Raw genomic sequence first — 19,390 nt, forward strand, 5'->3', positions numbered from 1 at the left:
GAACACAACCGCTTATTTCAAGGGTTGTATAATTACACTGGTGTGGAGATTGGTTACGACACACAGATTCCGCTTGCAAGGCAGTCTAGACATCGCTATTTATTTGTGTAGATTAAGCCCTGGTGATACATTTATGTACGCTGTAAAATATCCAGTGTTAATTCAACTACCAGTGTCAATTTAACTCTTAACTGATAATATTTGGTCCCCCTCTGGAATGTGGGACAAAATGTTATCTATTGAGGGTTGAATTAACACTAGACATTTTACTGTGTGATCTGTCTTTACCGCAACAAGAGCTGAGCTGATGTAATGTTATTATGGACCAAACTGAGGACCATACATGTTGTGGTTATTCAGTGTCGACTGCCCCCCCCCCCCCCCAAAAAAACAAAAACAAATGGAAGATTAATCGTCATTGATTTCAGATGTGACTGTAAGATATGTAATTAAAAGTATAAACAATTAGCTGACCTGTGAATACATTTAAAGTAGTGTGTCATGCCTTTGCAGTATTGCGGATGCGGTGACAGTTGCTGAAACGGCCATTACAGCTATAAAAAAAAGAATCTCGGCCCCATAACACGTCGTATTTCGCGTTTCCTCTTGGTTCTGATTCAAACAAACTAACAGCTCAGCTGTCAGAAAGTTCATATACCTGATCTGTTTTAATTTATCGCTTTCATATTTGTTTGGCAGAAAGCGCGCGTGTCTTTTTTTTATTGAAACAATCCCCTAAGAATTCCGATCTCTACAAACTTGTTAGCAAGCAAATTGATATAGTTGATACAGTTTACCCGAGGAGTGAATCAGAAAAAGGTAGTTGTAAAAAAGCAGGACGCTGTTTACTTTTCGATACACGGCTATCATTGGCGGTCGAAGAATGCCATTCAAAGTGTGGGTGGAACTAGCTGTCTTACTGCCTACTGGTCGTCCTAGCACCTTATAACTCAGATTGGCGTCCAACAAACTACGTCTGCCGGTGACAGACATGGTACGAAGTGAACACCGCTGGTGTACTTGCTAAAACTGGACTGTAAAACAACGGCGGCAAACAAAACTACGGAAAGATACGATAGTTCGAAAGGATCTGCTTTATTTAGTTGGCTGTTAGAGCGAAGTTATTTAAATACACTCACCGGTGTCTCGCCTCGTATGTCTTGTTTGGACAGTAGAACTGTTGTTGCTTATGCCGCTAAGTAGCTATGCAGAAAGGTAGCTAGACGGCTAGAAGTTCACGCAGTAGCTAAGTTGTTTTTTCCATTTCTTTACATTTCAGTTTTTTATGAATAATCGAAGGCATATGTGACCGTTTTATTTCTTACTTCTCTTACTTTTGCTTGCAACATGGCAGAAGCATCGCAGCAACAATTGGTAGAGATCGACCCGGATTTTGAGCCGCTTTCACGGCCCCGTTCATGTACCTGGCCCCTTCCTCGTCCAGAATTTAACGACCCCGCGAACTCTAATACATCCTCGCCGGTACCCTCTGTGAAGCAGGAGCCGGGGGCAAATGTCGATTTCATCAATAACCTGAGTTTGTTAGAAGAGACCGAAGACTACCCAGAACAGAAAACTCTCGCATTGTGCAATGATTTTCAGTGCCGGGAGAACTGCATCCACCAACAGACACAGCATCAGCAGCGGCAACAGCAGCTCCCCAGCCCCCAGATCCCGCACCAGCAACAGGTGCCACCGCTGTCTTCTCCCATTGGCACAACTTCCTCGGTCGCCGCCGCCGCAGCTCAGAGGAAGAGCAGCTCATCTCGTCGTAATGCCTGGGGAAATATGTCTTACGCTGATCTCATTACCAAGGCGATAGAGAACTCCCCGGAGAAGCGGCTGACCTTGTCACAGATCTACGACTGGATGGTGAAGAGCGTACCTTATTTTAAGGACAAGGGTGACAGCAACAGCTCTGCTGGTTGGAAGGTAAGAGCTGTGCGACACGGTTCCCAGAGGGAATACCGCTCAGTCCGAATGCAGTCTCAGGGAATAGCTTTATAACATTAGCATACCATCCCGAGATAAAGTTTTCGTTGCTTTGTTTATTTGCAGAAACCGCTTAATTGCTTTATGGTTTCATGCATTTTAACGAGGATTGTGTATACAGTACAACGAAGCAAGCGTCAGCTATGGTATTACCTAAAATGACCTTACAGGTGGAGAGAAAATATTAGCAGTGGGAGACATAAACATGGCACGCTGTGCTTTACAGTTGATTTTCGTTTGTTTATGTATCGCCGAAGCAACCGCTATTATGTAAGAGCATCAGCTTTCTGCTGTATGAAACATGTATGTTGTTTTCATATGCTTTCTCGCTGTTTTAAAAACAACAGCGATCGAGAGGGTTATGGTATCGTTTATTTTAAAATGTAGCAGGAACGTAACCGATGGATAAATACTCTGGTCTGTCGCAGTTGCGGCAAACGCACTTGTCTGGAACTTGGCGGCCGGAGGTGAAGTGGGAGTAGGCTACCTGCAAATGCTGCCGCCACTGTGGATCGTGCGCATTGGTGCGTAATTGCGCGCGATGTCCCAGTATGCTCGGTTGTTTCGTTTCAGACCCGTAAGGGTACCGTCTATTTTGCATACTTGTGTGCCATTGCCCTTGAGTTATTGTTATTCCCTGCGCACATGTACGTACAGTATTATGTGTATCTCTGGCAGTTATCTTTCTCCATTAATCAATGTTGAAGATCTGCAGCCGAACACATGGGGGCATAACTGTGGTGAGAGTGTCATCTTAAATTGCATATTTACTTGCATGATTCTTGCTTTACTAAACTGCATAAGGTGACAATATAGGAGAGTATATTGGCCAGTTACCAGCATGTGAGAGAAATGATGCCATTTCCATTCCCCTTTCTCCTGTCAACATATGCACAGAGGTGCTGTTAGATTAATGTAGCTGAAATTGGGTAACAGTGTGTAAACAGCTGCGATGATCAGTAACCAAACACTGAAATATGTAGTTGATATGAACCTAGATGGAGTAGCAACTTTATTTAGAACAAAATAAATGTTCTTAATCTGTATCTGTTTGACAAGATTCTGAAGGCAATGCCAACATTTGGTGAGAAAAGCAGTTTATCTAATCAGTTTGAAAAACTGTATGATTGATTAAAAAATGATTGAAGCTTGAATGTGTTATGCAGCATTTGTGGTTGCTGGATTCAGTGCTAATCAGTCACACTTGTTATTTGCATCAGTGTGTAGATTCTGTGCTCATTTATTGAATATCAAATGAATGTTTTACAGTTTTGTACATGTTTTTGGGGTATTAATAAAATGAATGACACTGACTTAAGTGCCACATCTCATTAGTCAGGAAGCTAGCTGGACTCAGATGATTAGGTTCAACCTGTTGAACATCAGCCATGGTGAGAATCAAGAAAGAAAAACCGACAGGACACAATATGAACTGCTTAGCATGAACACAAAGACATGCCACTGGAATGTGAGAGGCTTTAATTAGCCAGTTTTGTATCACTCTGCACCTGGGATGTCCACAACCATTTAGAATCTCACAAGATGTTATGTTACATGTATATGCAGTGCTTCCTGTTGGCTATATCTCATTATATGATGAGTTATAGCAAACAATGAGGTACTTGCATGAAAAAAGGGTTTTAAAATGAGAAATTTCACAGGGAATTTTTCACAAGCAAGTTTTTGCCTGTCTGGTTATGAAAGTTCGTCTAAATTTGCTATTATACAATATTGCGTACATATTTGGTTATATTTCCGCAATGTCCCACTTTTGTGGAGAGATTGTTAAAATGATCGTGAAACTGAAAAGGTTATACAAGTTTGTGGTTTTCTTCTGAAAATGGGGGATTTTGTGCGACTGCCTGAACGGCGCGTGGATCAAAGCGGGGCTCCTCGGCAGGGGCTGGCCCTGGCGTTCGCCGTCTCTTGCAGCAGGGTTTTTCCACGCCGGCTTCTGGCAGCTCGTGAGATGAGAGCTGAGGCGACATGTCCTGGCTGCCTACCTCTCTGTCTCTCATTCGGCAGTGAGAAAAAGCCCCGACTCCTCTGCGCCAGCGCGAAACAAGATTTTTCGTCCTCCCGCTCTGTGCGTGCGTTAGCAGTGTGCGGTTACGGTTGCCATTTGCTTAGCTCAAAAGGGCCGTTGTGGGTGCAAGTTTTCTTATTTAGCCCAGCAGTAAGGCACCAGAATCGTATTTATCATTGTCTCGTCGAAGACCGCGATAAGTTAATTAGCTGAATCGGGTGTCATAGTGCGAGGTTAAAATGAGAAACTGCGCCCACACCGGCCCTTTTCGAATAAGATTGGACACCCTTGTGCTTGTGAGACCAGATTTGAGCAGGCCCACCTTTGTGCATGAGGATGAAGATGCTTCTGGGAATATTTTCTGCACAGGCCTTTGTTTTGATTTCAAGCCAGTTTAGTTACAATGACACCTTGCGCACAGCCACCTGCAGTGCTACCTTGATTCACGACCATAGTGTGCGCTCTCATTACACTGTGCATCAAAATTAAGAACTTGGGCAAATTAAAATGGGGCAGTGAAGTCAAAGTCAAGGCTCTGATTGCAGTCCCTTGCCCTGGGTTTGTGCACTGTCTTTTATCAGCTCATTTGTCTGAACTGGAAAATGGCCTGAGGTGGTTTTCACTGAAATATTTTTTAAGGATGAGACGACCCCTTGGTGGGTTCACAACATGTTGCATTCCATGTGCTTAAGGCTACTGTACACCTAAACTGGGCTCCTGCAGCTTCATTTTCAGTTAGAGTTAAGGGTCTGATAAGATGTTTGGATGCAATGTGTAAATAATAACATATTGGCTGCACGTACTTGGTAATTATAACTAGAAACATAAAATAATCCTTTACAAGTAATTGTACTGAACAGAGACCAAAACGTGACAGGTCTTAGGAGAGAATGGGATTTATGGGTAGGCGTGAATTCCATTAAGAGGATAATTATCTCTGCTGGAGTGCTTTGATTAATGCATGTCAGGGACTTTCTCGCCGCGGCTCATTCAGAGTTTTAGTAACAGTTGAGAATGTGCTGTGAATGAAGAGTGCGGAGGAGAGGAGGTTTTTACTCCCACGACTGACCAATAACAGCCCTGCTCCACACAGAATGCTGAAAAAGTCTATCATTGTCATCCTACACTGGCATTATTTCAATCTCAGTAATTACTTTACCGTTATGAATGTGTCAGGAGCGTAACACCCACATTATGGGGAAGAAGTGTCTGAAAAAAAAAATGTAGGTTTACTAGGAGAGAGATGGAGAAAAGTTGATGAAAGCCTTTTTACCCTTTAACTGCCTAACGCAAAACACAAGACCTGAAGCCCCTATATGTTTCTGCTACGCACATGCAACTGAAAATCAGCATGACCGTATGATTTTCATGGCCAATTCCAAGTGTTTCCACACAGCTGTTTTTCTTAAGTAGGCCCAGGTGGATGAAACATTTGCTTCTTGATATATTTGTGCATCAGGGCAAGACATTACCATGCTTTTTACGAGTGCACTGGGCCAGAAGACATGTGTGAGGGGAAAGTCGTAAAAAGATATTTTCTTTTTCTTGAATCTCTGCAGCTGTCAGGGTGCTTCAGTGTCTTTGCTAATCAGAGAGGAGAGCTTTGTTGTCAGAGATCTTGTTAAGATGCTGCTAGTAATTGGAAGTATGTAGTGCTGGTGGATTGCTATCATGACCACAGCGGATCATGGGACTTGAGGTATAGTAGTTTGGCTCCTGATTTTAAGATAGCTTCTGTATCCTGAGAGGTCTTGTGGTGTCTGGTAAAAAAAGTTTGTCTGTGGCTTTTTCAGTGATGTACTACATAGACACATACTAGCCAAGACTTTAGAAATTATGTGTTAGCCTGCATAACTTACATACCTGTATACATCATTTCTTTAGTGTTAGTGACTCGATAGGAACTAATTGATACTTATAGGAAGTCGGATCTAGTTACTTTCACAGTGGTTCCAAAATGATCTTGGAGTACTTGTCATTACAGAGAAGGAGGGGATACCGGAGAGGTGTTTTTACAAGGTGCTTGTCACAGTTTACGCACGCTCGACACCATAACGTCTGTAGTGACGCAATGGAGTCGCCATTCTTTGCAGTCGAAGGATTTTTCTGTGGTGTCTCAGAACTGACGTTGTTACTTGGCGGGATCCGAGGCTTAATAGCAGTCTGGTGCATTCCTTGACTGTCTCAAAGAGAGATTGAGAAAGATAGCAAGAGGGACTTTTACCACCTCCCAAAAACAACACGTGAACATATCAGACGCTATGCATGGAAACTTCACTTATTTAACTTTCTTTCATGGTCTGCTTCACTACAAGTACCTCTGCCTGCTACTCACGATTCAGCCCTTTGCCCCTTTTCTTAATTCCCTCTTCATTCTCTTTTTCTCACTTGCTTTCCTTCAGCCTCTCTTTCACTCTCCCTCTCTCTTTTTTATTCTGTGTCATTGTCTCACCTGACTTGTGAAAAAGTTAATTAAGTGTTGTGATGACTTGCAGCGGCTTATTTGCCATTCTACCTGGTGTTATAGACACAAGACCCATAAATGGCATCAAAAATCCTTAGGTTACCATGACATTGAGCGGACAACTGTAGGACGTACCCCAAAAACAATTTATGATGGAACATTAATGGGAAATTATTCAAATTTTGTAAAATAAATATTTTGTTCCCTTTTATAAATGCAGACTCATTTTGTAAGTTGGTCATTAAAGACAAGTTTGCGTCATGGCCAGAGTCAAATTCAGCGAAGTCTTAGTCAAGTCGCAAGTGACATTTTCCGCATCTCGAGTGTGACTCAGGTCGGAGTCGTGCACTCAAATCCCCATCTGTGTGTCTCACACCCTCTCTCGCTCTCTCTGCCTCCCTCACTCTTTCTATATCGTCCTCTCTGTCTCTTTTTCTCTGTCTCTCTCTGTCCGTGTATGGAATGTGTGTGCTGATCTGGAGTATTGTCTCTTTCGGCCAGATTTTCGGTGACCTCCTGGGAACCGTGCCCGCTCAGGGTGGCATGCTTCTCCCATTCGGTCCTGGGTGTGTGAGCAGGCCAGAGGCCATTTGGGTTCTTTGTCTCCAGCCAGTCTGTGGCCGTGTTGTGGGGGAGTCTGCCTGGTGCTGCACAGAGCAGTGAGGGGTAGCGGGGGGATGATGGAGAGGGTGAGGTTTTTTTTGCTGTAGTGCATTCAAAATGGCAAAGTCACAACACAAAAAGGAAATTGAAGGTTGGGTCCTGTCTTGTGTGCGTCTTTGAATACTGGAGTACTGGAGTAATGGCTGTCCTGGCAGATACTGTGCTTCTGTTTCCCAGGGCTACAGGGCTGCTTTACTGGGACAGTACTTGTAGTCTAAATTATGGGCCCACTTTCAAGCTACTCTGGACAAATCCCGTTCTAAAGCTATTTCTGATATCTTCAATTATCTGTGTTTGGGAACCTAAACAATAGCCTTGTAATATTGAAATTGTGGAAAATATTTTTCCCAATTTGGTGAAGGGATGGGAGTGCACGAGTGTATGCTTGACTGAAATAACTGAAATGGCATCATTGTGTGGGTGTCTTTTAATGCAGGATTTGAGAAAAGGTGAATGCAGCTGCCTATTGGCAAGTAAACTGTTGCGGAACTAAGTAGGAGATGGAAAAACGTATGTCAGACTTTGAGATGGATGGACATTAAAGCCATTAAGTGCATTTATGCTTCACTAAAACCGGGTTTATTATGTTTTTATTTGCCCTTCCTGAAAAGTGAGGAATGTTCAGATCACCCAGGAATTTTGCTGCAAATATCCACGTGTGTGTAATATGCTGTTCAAGTCTCTGTACCTCGCTCTGTCTTTCGTGGGTGCGTCTGGGCCTAGCCGTTGCTGGAGCCTGCGGCACAGGGATCGGCAGGCTTTAAGTCAGAGTGATGCAGTAGTGCTCGTGTGTGGGAGGGTTGAAAAATATGCTTTTAAAAAATTAAAAAATAATAAATAAATAATATGAATATAAATATAAATATAAATAATAAGAGAAGAAGACATTCCCATTAAAAGCAGCAGCATGATGTTTTAAGAAAGGGTAATAATGAGTTCTTAAAGAGCTGACATGACTTGATTGTTCTTATGGTATTGGGCAGATTGTTCCAGTCAGAAGAAGCTTTGAATTTCAAGGTACGTCCGCCAATTTCTTTATTAGTTTTGGGAACAAAAAAGAAAGGTTGCTGAGTATGTCTATGAGAGTATGAAGATATGTATGGTATTAGGTGTTGTTTTAGGTAAGAGGGATAATCAAAATGGATATATTTGAAAATGCAGTGGAGCCAATGGTAATGTTATCCGGATGGTCTGTATCGATGGAGATCCACGTGATATCACTTACAGTACGTCTACGCAAGCATGCAGGGTACACCCATGGTGTGACTGTAGTCGCTGTGGTTTTACTGGATTACCCCAGTGTACCTAGTTTCTGTTTCCCTGCGTCACCGCAAATATTTTGCCATCGGCCTCAATCCTAGCAAACAATCGCTATTAGGGGGGTGCTCTTTGAAGTACTGGATCAATTCCTCTGGCCCAGCAATTCCACACGCACAACCCCCCCCCCCCCAATAGTTCTGAGCTTCAGAGCAAAGAATTGTGCCTGACAAGGACATCACAAAACAAACAGAGTTTGTACATACTGCCGGCTTTCTGGAACATGGGACGTGGTGGGCCAGGGAGTACAAACAGACACAATCAGGGGGTGGAAGGGAGTGACTTGCAGGTTATTGGCATTCAAAGGCACTCATTGACTCCTGCGACTAGGCTGGGGTGCGGTGACCCCAAGGAGAGGTCAAGCGTGAGCTCAACTTAAGTTCCTCACACACGCGCATGTGCACACACACACACACGCAGAACATACACCTTTAGTATGCACTCACCATATGATAACAAAGCAGTGTTTATGAGGACCATACAGGGACAGGTGATAAGGGTTCTTTTTTATGCGCTTTGCTCTCACCTTTGTGGCTCCAGTCTCTAGATAAACACACTTTTCACATGTTGCCCTAGTAACGGAACAAAGCGATGCAACAGCACATTTTGCAGGTCCGCTCTAAACAGAAGAAAGCTACACGCCAGCCAAACACGATCAGATCTAGCCATGAAAACTTTTCCTGCTGGTACTTGGATCACAGCAGAGAGGAGCATCAGTGTTTTTATTTTTATTTTTTTCCAGGGACTGACCGGGCGTAACCTCCGTGCCAGAGAACTTTCCTTCACAACATGTTATTGCCTGTAAAAAAGTGGCATGTGCATTTGGACTGAAATTGCATTTCTCAGAACCCACTTCCCCCCATTCCTCTCCCCCCCCTGCCAAACAAGGGTTCTTACAGGTCTTAACCTTCGTGTGTCTTCAGCGGGTGAATCACTCACTGAAATAATTGTTTTGCCATTATTTTTAGCAGTCAGAGCATTCTTTAGTCAGACTTGCCAGGATTCCTGTCCTACTCGTGTTTCCCTGGCCGCTGCAAGGCGGCAAAGACGTATTGGAGTTCAGATAAGGTGACAATTATTAAATGTGTTACGTAACAAATCATTTACTGCTGAAAAAAAAAATCATTTACTGCTGAAAAAAAAGCAGTGGTCTGCAACCACTTGTCAGTCAGGGGAACTCCAAGGTGCTATGCAGTAGAGACAGGGAATCCAGCAGACTGTGGATGTCATGTGAGCCCTGTGTTTGAAACCTCGCTAACAACCAACAGTCGGCTGCTCGGGCTGACCGATAAACAGAGCTGAAAAAAGAAGCTTTTGAAAAGATATATATCTGCATTTGTTTCTGACATTCCCTCCGAGCTGCTGTAAAGGACCTTTGACTTAATCTTTTCTCTCCGTTGATAAAAAACAGATGTGGGGGGGACAGGCAAGAACCCGTGGCGTTCATTTCTCTTTGAACAGCCTGCTGGACCCCACACGCCACGAAGAACAGTTTAGCTTCCCGAACAAGAGCAAGTCACGCTCGTGTTTGGATGCCTTTTTGTAGTGAAAGAATGGTGATGAGACGCAATCTGACCTGCTTAACCGGGATCAGAGCAGAAGAACATTTACAAACAATGGCAGAAGTTTTGGTGTTGGCCAAAACTGTTGGCTTTCCCTAAGCGGCTGTATACCCTGACAGACATATATAATACAATACAAAAAAGGGGTACAAATCTAAACATGTCATATTTATGTACATTTTAGTGCACACTTTCTATTTATTTGCTGAATTTAACCATTTGGAAAAAAAAGAAACCGTAAATATTGCATGTGCAAAAGTGTAGGCACCTTTCCAGTTGACTTTTTGAGGTCTCAAAACTTGATTGACTCATTAGGCCTGAAATTAAGCCAGATAAAGATAACTCCACAGCTTAGTAAATGCTTTGACCTTTCTGAACTCTCTGAGTGTCATGCTTAGTCCCAACAACCATGAGCCCGTCTAAGCAGCTGTCTGAGGACTTGAAAATAAAGATAATTGACTCCTACAAAGCAGGGGAAATCTATGAGAAGATATCTAAATGTTTCCAGTGTGGAATTTCCACTGAAATAAAAATTTAGGTTAAGGGGATATCAAGGCTAGATCTGAACTGCTCACAGATTGGTCAGTTATGCATGGCAAAACCAACATATAATTGCAAAGAAACTGCAGAAAGGTTTAGATGACACCAGAGTAGTGGTGCACTGGTCCACTGTGCTGTGTTGCTTGCAGAAACAAATTTGCGTGGAAGATTCAGAAGGAAACCTTTCCTGCAATCTCATTGCAAAAGTCAATGTCTGAAGTATGCAACACAACACTTAGATAAGCCAGAGACTTTTTGGAGCAAAGTGGACTGATGAAACTAAATTTGAACTCTTTGGCCACGGCCACCAAAGATACATTTGGAGAAAAACAGGGGAAGCATTTGAAGAAAATAACACCTTGCCAACAGTTAAACATTGGGTGGATCAATAATGCTTTGGGGATATGTGGCAGCCAGTGGCAAGGAAATATTGGGTGTGTGAAAGGAAGAATTCAACTAAATATCAAGTCCTTTGGATATTTCCAGAAAGTCTGTTACAAGAAAAGCTGGCTACAAGAAATGTTTGGAAGCTGTAATTTCTGGAGGTGTTACTAGGAACTGAGTGACAGGGTGTCTGACCTTTTGCAAATGCCACACTTACTGTTAAATTCTTTTCAATCTGTTAAATTCAGCAAAATTTCATAAATATGTCTTCATATATAAAACGTATTATGTTTCAGTTTTTTCCTTGAAGAGGTTGCCTTAGCTTCGAAAAAAGTTAAAAGACAAACAATTTGACCAGGAGTGCCCACAACTTCGCACATCACTCTAAGTAATCTGCAATATCCAGCTCTATAAATGAAAAGAAATGCTGTGTAAATTGATCTGGATTAGAGTGTCTACTATATGGCTAAAATGTAAAAAACATGTACATGTAAATATATGAGAGAAAGGAACAGGGCCAATTTCCAGACCACACAGCCAAACAAGACAGATGGCCAAAACATTAACGGGAGTGTGGTGGCATGTGCTGTAATAAGTGGTTTCATCGCTCTGCTTAACAGTCATTGTAGTCCCTAAGCATGAGGGAATTCCTAGCATGCACAAACATAGCTTTTTTTGGCAGGGTTATCTTCAACTTTTGATTTTTCTTACTCTCTAAAGTGTTGTCAGATTCTTGTTGACATAAAATACTTGGCATTAGTTTGAAGGTGGTGCTGTGAGTTCTCAGATGGGCATGTGTGTTTGACAGTTTTTTGCTCTTTTGCCTCTCTTTTTAGAAAGTCTCCCTCTCTCTTTTTGAGACAAGGGTTGCCAACCTCAAATCATAACCTACCATATTCATGTGGTCATATGGTCACTGTATACTACAAATGCTTAATTTTTTGTAAATATCCAGCATTACTGTAAGTAGGATTAAATGTTCTATAATATTATTGTGATAACGTTGCCCAGAAAGAAACATTTTGAACAATCATTTTTATTCTGAAAAAGAAGTGGGTCCGAAGAGCTCCTGGAAGAGTCCGACAGATTTTGTTCTGAATTCTCATGGTACTTGAAAGTACCCATGATGCCATGGATCTCAACAACATTCCTAGAGTCTCTGGAAGCAAAGCAGCCCCACAGTGTTGCATATCCACCACCATGCTTCACAGCGGGAACTGGCGACCCTACAATGCAGCCAACTTCAGCAATTTTCCAACTGTGATTTCTTGGAGGATTGTTTTGCTCTCAAACCATCCTTCACATAGTTTGTGGGGCAAAATATTCTTGCATCCTCTTCCAGGCAGGTTCATCACAGCTCCATTTGTTTTTCTTAACTTCTTAATTGTTCCCCTTATAGTGGAGATGGGTATTTCCAGGCATTGAGGAGTTTTTTAAATAACCATTAGGCCTACCTGATTTGTTATGGTCAACAATGTTTTGTCTCATTTCATTTGTGTCTTCTCTGACCTCCCCCATGCTGATGGACATGCCATGCCAACATGAGTTTGGCATGTGTGTTAACTTATATTTATACCCCAGTGAAACAGAGAGTTGTGGATGATCAGTTCCTGAAGACTCGGATGAACTTAAGAAAATGTTAAATATAAATGACAATATACTTGTAATAGACTGCGTTCATATGAATTTCTAGGGATGCCAATAATTGTGACATTCATGTTTTCTGAGAAAACTATTTATTTCTTTATTTAAGTGCAAGATCAAGCTTGCACTTAAAAAAAATTTTCATAATTTTTTAAATTTTTTGCTCAGCTTTGCAAAGGGTGCCATCAGTTCCGGAGGGCACAATATATCGAATGCTCTGACTTGATGGCCTACTATCCACTGAATGTGCATCAGTGGTAGGCTGCAAAACTAGTTTGCACTTAATTACAACAATGTTGAGAAGAGTAAGGTGTGAGGGTACGTCAGCTCATTATGAAGGAACTTCACTGGGGAAAAACAAACAAAAATTCTCTTTGTGGTCTTAAATATGTTCTAAATTCTTCGAGGTAAATTTTCCTCTTAACATCCATTGGGGGTTGGGCATGCAAATTATTTTTAGGTGGTCAGTCAATGAAATGTTCCTGGGACTGCTTGACAATAACAGGAGACGACGCAAACACTTCAATCAGTTCAGCCCGGGATTGGGGAAAAGCGTCAAACATCCTCCATTCCAGAGCCATGAGCTCATTTCCCAGCATCCTCTTCTCCTCTCATGCTTCAACAGTGGAGGCTATCACTCAGCCTCCTGCCATGGACTCAACAACTGTCGCCGAGGAAGCAGAACATTTTTTTTTTGCTTTGGTTTTCCAGTCCTGTTTTCGTGCTGTTGAAAGGAGAAGACAAAAGGTGCTTAGAAAAAAGAAGAGAAAGTCAAACATTCTGCTCGTCTGACCATGTACAATGTGCCCACATTACTCGACCTTCGGGAGAGCATTGAATATTAGAATGTTGGTGAAATGATATGTGGCTAGACTAGAGGAGTGTGTGACTTTCTTCTCTTGCGTTTGTGTAGGCACAGTTTGTAAGCACCTAATCGAACTTCACTGTGTGGCTGTACTTTCTTTTACTTGAAGGGCGTGTGTACAAAACCTACCAGTTCGGGTAGCTGAGCAGCACTGCACACTGACTTGGCTTTGCTGTGGTGGCAGCTCACTTCAAATAATACTATGTGATTCTGAAAGAGACAAGGCACGGTGGGGTGCCAAGTGAAGTAGGACAGACAAGCTCGTACAAGACCTTTAAAAGCATTTGTAGAATGCGAAGATATGGGGTGGGGAGTATGGGGGTGTGTGCATTGATTCTTCTCTTTCAGGAGGAACTGGGAGAACAGAAGGTTTACTTTGCTCTCTTTCTGTTTATCCGTCTGTCTGTTTGTCCTCCTGGGTGCTGCGAGATGGGAGCACAGCTCCAAATGGAGGACATCATATCTGACTCATCCAGTTAGTGCTGGAATGACTGTGGTGATGGAAGTGAGTTGGGTTGGCATTTGCCAAACAGTCCCCTATGAGCCCGGATGTCCTATATTTCAGACAGAAAATGTTTTTTTCACGTATGGGAGGGCCTTTGTTCTGTGTTTTCCTCTGCTAATTTTACCTGACATAGATGAGTTACTATTACATGCTCGTGTGGGGGAAATATTGTTGGTGGTAGAAAGCAAAGTCTCATACCGAGACCAGGAAGTGAGCTTCAGAAACGAAGTCCGGTCTTGGCTTCTTGCATGCAGCACATAGGAAGTCAGTTTAATATCCGATATGTTCTCAATCAGGTGACTATGTATTTAAGATTCTTTGGACAGGGAGTTGGAGAAGGCTGTTCCTTCCGCTCCATACATTGACCAATCGACGCATCAATTGCATTGTTCATCATTTGTTTAATCTTTCTTGTTATGACAATGATACAGATATGGATACAATATAGAGTTAGGGTTGTCAGATTCCTGGTTTTTGATGGGAATGTCCGGTCAGATTATTTGTCCAGGTCCGGTTTGCGGTCCCGAACAGACAATAGGATGTCCAGTCTGAGTAATTAATTGAAAAACTTAACCGTTAGTTTGTAATGAGTTCACGTGTGAACCACCCTGGTCTGTGATTCGTTTCAATTAACCAGTGGGTAGAATAGGAGGGGACAATTCCATTCACAGGAATTGGCACAGGCAAGGCTGGAGGGGGGCAGTGCTGGAGGGGGGAGTTGTATAGGTGTAGGCCTCTCATGCCTCTTTCTTTTGGCCCCCATTGGGTTTCCAACCTTCAGCACAGATGCGCAAACTCTCTCTCGCACACTCACACTGGAATGCATACAGTCAAACATAATTGGTTGAACTGTACTAAAGTTTATGAGCATCCTCGCCCGCGTCAAAATGGCTTCTTTTTCTTGAAATGGGCAAGACCGATAACAGCAGCTGTGCCATGTCATAACTGCTTGAGTTATTTTTACTCCTTCCTGTAAAAACAGGAGCCCCATCTCCACAATGTACTGTGATGCATTTCCTGCTGAGTGGCTGGAAAATAGCGCCGTTTGTTGACATCGCCACCCTGAAATGCAGCAGGCCCGGAGGAAGGAGGGAGCAGGGGGAATGTTCTCCTCCTTTGTGGACGCCAGGGGCCATGGCTGGGTATTGCCACTGGCTGATCTTAGTCTCCACCTTAGACCCACAGCACCATGGGATACCTGTTTTGAGGTCATTTGGGTGTGTGTGTGCGTGTGTGCATTTGTGTATGCCCATGAGCATAAGTGTGAGCCTTAAGTATGCAGTCACCAAAGGATTTGTACACATGTGTGCATCCAGTCTTGATATAGCATACACTCAAACACTCTGCTCTATGCATTCTTACATTCTCTCACTCTTACTCACATTCATATTCCTGCCTGTGTCAGACTCACAGAAAGAGAACTTGCCTTGCATTGTAGTGAAAGGACTGAAATATGTGAATAGATAATGCCGGAACACTTGCTGTAATATTAGTTAGAAAATAGTTTATAAGAAGTGCCTTAATTAAAAGAAAAAACATGCTTTTGTTCTGATTTTGGCAATAGGTAGAATAATACCACTGATAGCATTTACGTATACTGCCTGTCTCCTTCCTTAACGACTTCATTGTCTACTGCTTTGCTATGTGCATGTACATGTATATAAATAACTAGGGTAAAAAGTCTAAACACAGACTGAACAGCAGGCACGTCTAATAAAATTCACATTAATAATTCTGAATATATGTCTTCAAGCAAAATTCCATAATGTTAATTTTTGCCTATATGAATCACACATTCTTTTATGTGCCAGGAGCTTCCAAGTGGGTGGTAAGAACGCATAAAAAAATTCAGCACTTTAGAAGCATTTAATCATTCATTTTGTGTTCTAGGTTTTTTTAAGTTCCTGGCTATTCTCTTGTATTCTCTTCATCAGTGTCATGAAGTTGTTGCTGATGTTGTTGCTTTGTTCCCCTGAAAAAACCCATCCCTATCAGCCAGTGACCGTACAACAAAGTACCAGAAATATGTAGGTTTGTTAATATGGGATGTAGTAGTGGAATCAGAAGGCAAATACATTTGTGTTACGGTTGCCATGGCTACGACTTCAGCTTGAGCCTATGTCTGTCAGGGTCAGTGGCTTTAAGGGCAGGTGAAGTGGGAGCGTATTCTTATCTGGTGTCACAGACGTCTGCTCTCCTCTAGACCCTCTCTCTTTCGGGGGTGAAAGTGTGCCACATGTATGCACGTTTTCATGTTTTGGAGCACCCCTTGTCTGTCATTTCTTTACGTGATATCTTCAACCAACTGGCACCAAAGGTGGCAAGTGGCCCCACAGGCTGGTGTCCAATTGGCTGTGGAATCGCCGTGGGATGGAAGGGTTTTAGTTGTGCAGAGTAAACCCCTGCCTCACTGCGTAAGAGCGCCTCCGCTGGTCTGTATGGGGCCTGCAGTCTGCCAGCATCAGCTGCGTATGTATTGCAGCCCTTTAGCATGATGACTGTGCAGCTCAGCTGGTGCACTGTCGGGTGATAAAGAAGCAGAGGCTGCCTGGACATGTTTCTGAGCATGTGCGTGCTCTGTTCTGCGTGATTATGTGGGATGATGCAGGGAAGGGTGAAAATACATTGAAACTCATCACATACCTCCCACATAAACATGTTTCTTAACTACAGTCAAAATGGTGGAGCTGTAGGTTGCTTTGCGGGTGGTGCAGACGTAGGAAACATACAAAAAAGTAGTAGAAACCCGCAACCCTTATTTAAAGTAATGTGTTGGAAATTCTGCCCATCCCTGCTTACAGATACTATTGTGAATTCCCAGTAGTGGAAAAAAAAATTATATATATATATATATATATATGGTGAAAAAAACCCAATTCTGACTGATAATAATGATAATATTTTGTAATGATAACTGAGGTAGTAATAACAGGCTGGGTGGGTGGGTGCTGTTTTTTAAGCCTGGTGATAACACTCCTCCACCTCCAGATCAGGGCCTCCCAGGCAGCCCTGTCACTTCCTGTACCCCCACCCCACTCCACCCCACCCCACACTGAGGTTATTTATCCCCCCTGTCTGACTGCGCCAGCTGGGCGTTCCAGCCGTTTGCCCTGGCAGTGCGCCCCCCCCCCCCCCCCCACCCTCGTCCCAGATGGAGCGATGACTCCCCAGGGCCGGGGCGCCATCAGCCCGCAGGGCATCACCTCGCCTGCCGCCTTACTGGCACCTGCCGTTTTTCTCAGCGGACTGTGACCTGGGGCCCCTCCCACTTGCACTGGGCTGCAAACGCCACAAATCCTGCGCTACTCTTTCCTGTGCAAGTGCATTTGACAAGCAGAGTTTTCTTTTATGTGCGTTAAACGCATTAAACGTAACGGCCTTCAGATGAAATCTTTTATATACTGGTTGGTGTTGGTGGTACAGCGGTGTAAATAGTATGTTCTCATTGAAATAGAAAAAAACCAATCATTTCCCTCAAGGGATTTTTTCACTTAAAATTTCAGTGATACAGACTGAAAGACTCACATCATGCATAATATGTTGCCTGAAAATAAATGGGTATGATATACTTAGTCTTATTGAAACTTCTCTGAATTTAAAATGAGTCCCAAATCCCCACTGTAAATGTACGCATAACTGACCTGTTGACCTTATGCAAAACCCCAAACCTAAACCTTAAAATCTAGCCTATTAACAATCTAATTATCTGGAATAGTGGAGAATATTTGACCTTCTAATGTAAGGCTGTACCAAGCTTTTAACCTACAATTATCATCTAATAACAGTGAGAGATGCTATTATTTCTCACATTTTCCAAAATATTCATATGAGGGGGCTGGGTGTTGAAAGGACTCGGCATTATTACGATTAAGTAAGTTTCAGATTACCTTGATGGACCCTGAAGGCTTTTCTGAATCTCTCTCTCTCTCTCTATTTCTGTTTTAGACCAAGACTGCTTTGACGTTGGTCTCAGACTGCACAGGGCTATATTTAGCAGCGTTCTATGATGTAATTTCTGGCTCTTCCTCTGAAGTGTTTTTGGTCTTGGTGCTCAAAGACACCTTGCTTATTTATTTCATTCATTTAGCAGACACTCTTATCCAGAGGCACTTACTATCCAGAAGAGACATAAGTATGTTCACCATAATATGAGCTAAAGTGCCAGACCTGGCTATAACAACATGCCCAGAAGAGTGAGTGTACATGTAACATTGTCAGGTTTGGCACGATTACACAAATGCATCAGCTGAATGCACTTATATTCTCATACATTGTATAATACCATGTACAAGAGCATCAGCTAAATGCATGTAATCTAATGTAACGTAAGGCGAAAAGAGGTGGGACCAAGTATAGAGCCTTGGGGGACTCCTGTAGGTAGGTCTTGGTCATGAAACAAGCCACTATGCCAGGAAACCATAAAAGACCATATCAAAATGTACTGTAGGACTTAGTCCACTTAAGAGCAGTAACCCAGATCATAAGTATGGTCAGGGTGGGGACGGGTGGGGGTGGGGGTGGTGAGGGGTATGGTCTATGGTGTTGAAAGTAAATGGTAAATGGACTGCATTTCTATAGCGCTTTTATCCAAAGCGCTTTACAATTGATGCCTCTCATTCGCCAGAGCAGTTAGGGGTTAGGTGTCTTGCTCAAGGACACTTCGACATGCCCAGGGTGGGGTTTGAACCGGCAACCCTCCGACTGCCAGACAATCGCTCTTACCTCCTGAGCTATGTCGCCCCTGAAAAGTGGCAGAGTATCCCAGTAGAATTGGAACAGAAGGGAGGAAAGATGCTCTAGCTGACAGAAGTGCTTCAGTGATGGAGAGAAAGCCAGTGTGTGTTGTGTGGAGTGACCAGCCTTGGCCGTCTACAAGGGGTCGAGAAGGTTATCCTGTAACTGGAAGTAAGATAATTGGTTAGAGCAATAGAGAGACTGATTGATTAATACTGGGCAATGGAAGGATGTAGACTGACTTGGCTGTCCTTGAAGGCTGTGGGCACATTGCCTGTGTGCAGTGATGAGTTGACCATGGAAGAAATGAATAGGAGAATAGCAGTTCAGATAAAAGATGGGGTGAGGGAATGGGGTCCAGGGAACAGGCAGTTAGTGAATGTGATGTCAGCTGGTGCAATATGCCAAAAATGGGATGTTGATAGAGGGAGAAAACTTGCAAAGATAAGGTAGGTAAGAGGAGCAGAGTGAGTGGGTAGAGTGAGATGGTAGGAAAGTGGAGTGAGGGGAGGGCTGTGGCTTCTCAAAAGAGCTGTGGATGTCTGCAGTCTTCCTGCTGAAGTTGTCTGCAAAGTCATTTGCAGAGAGGAGGGGGTGATGGGGGGGGGGGGGGGGGGGGGGGGCAGAAAAGTGAAGAGGAGGTGGAAAACAGTTTGCCTAAGCTTGAATTTCGGATTGAAAAAGGGGACTTTAG

The 19,390-nt window shown here is 43.1% G+C and overlaps 1 protein-coding gene across 1 annotated transcript in view; it reads left to right on the forward strand.

Annotated features, from left to right (window-relative positions):
* Positions 1-869: 869 nt before the first annotated feature.
* Positions 870-19,390, forward strand: part of LOC118236145 (forkhead box protein O1-A-like) — a 46,510-nt gene continuing 27,989 nt past the window's right edge. Inside the window, exon 1 of the mRNA XM_035434255.1 lies at positions 870-1,932. Coding sequence (XP_035290146.1) covers positions 1,348-1,932 — 585 coding nt within the window. The 5' untranslated portion in view covers positions 870-1,347. The remainder of the gene's footprint in view (positions 1,933-19,390) is intronic.

This window comes from Anguilla anguilla, chromosome 9 (assembly GCF_013347855.1).
Source record: "Anguilla anguilla isolate fAngAng1 chromosome 9, fAngAng1.pri, whole genome shotgun sequence".
Taxonomy (NCBI): Eukaryota; Metazoa; Chordata; class Actinopteri; order Anguilliformes; family Anguillidae; genus Anguilla; species Anguilla anguilla.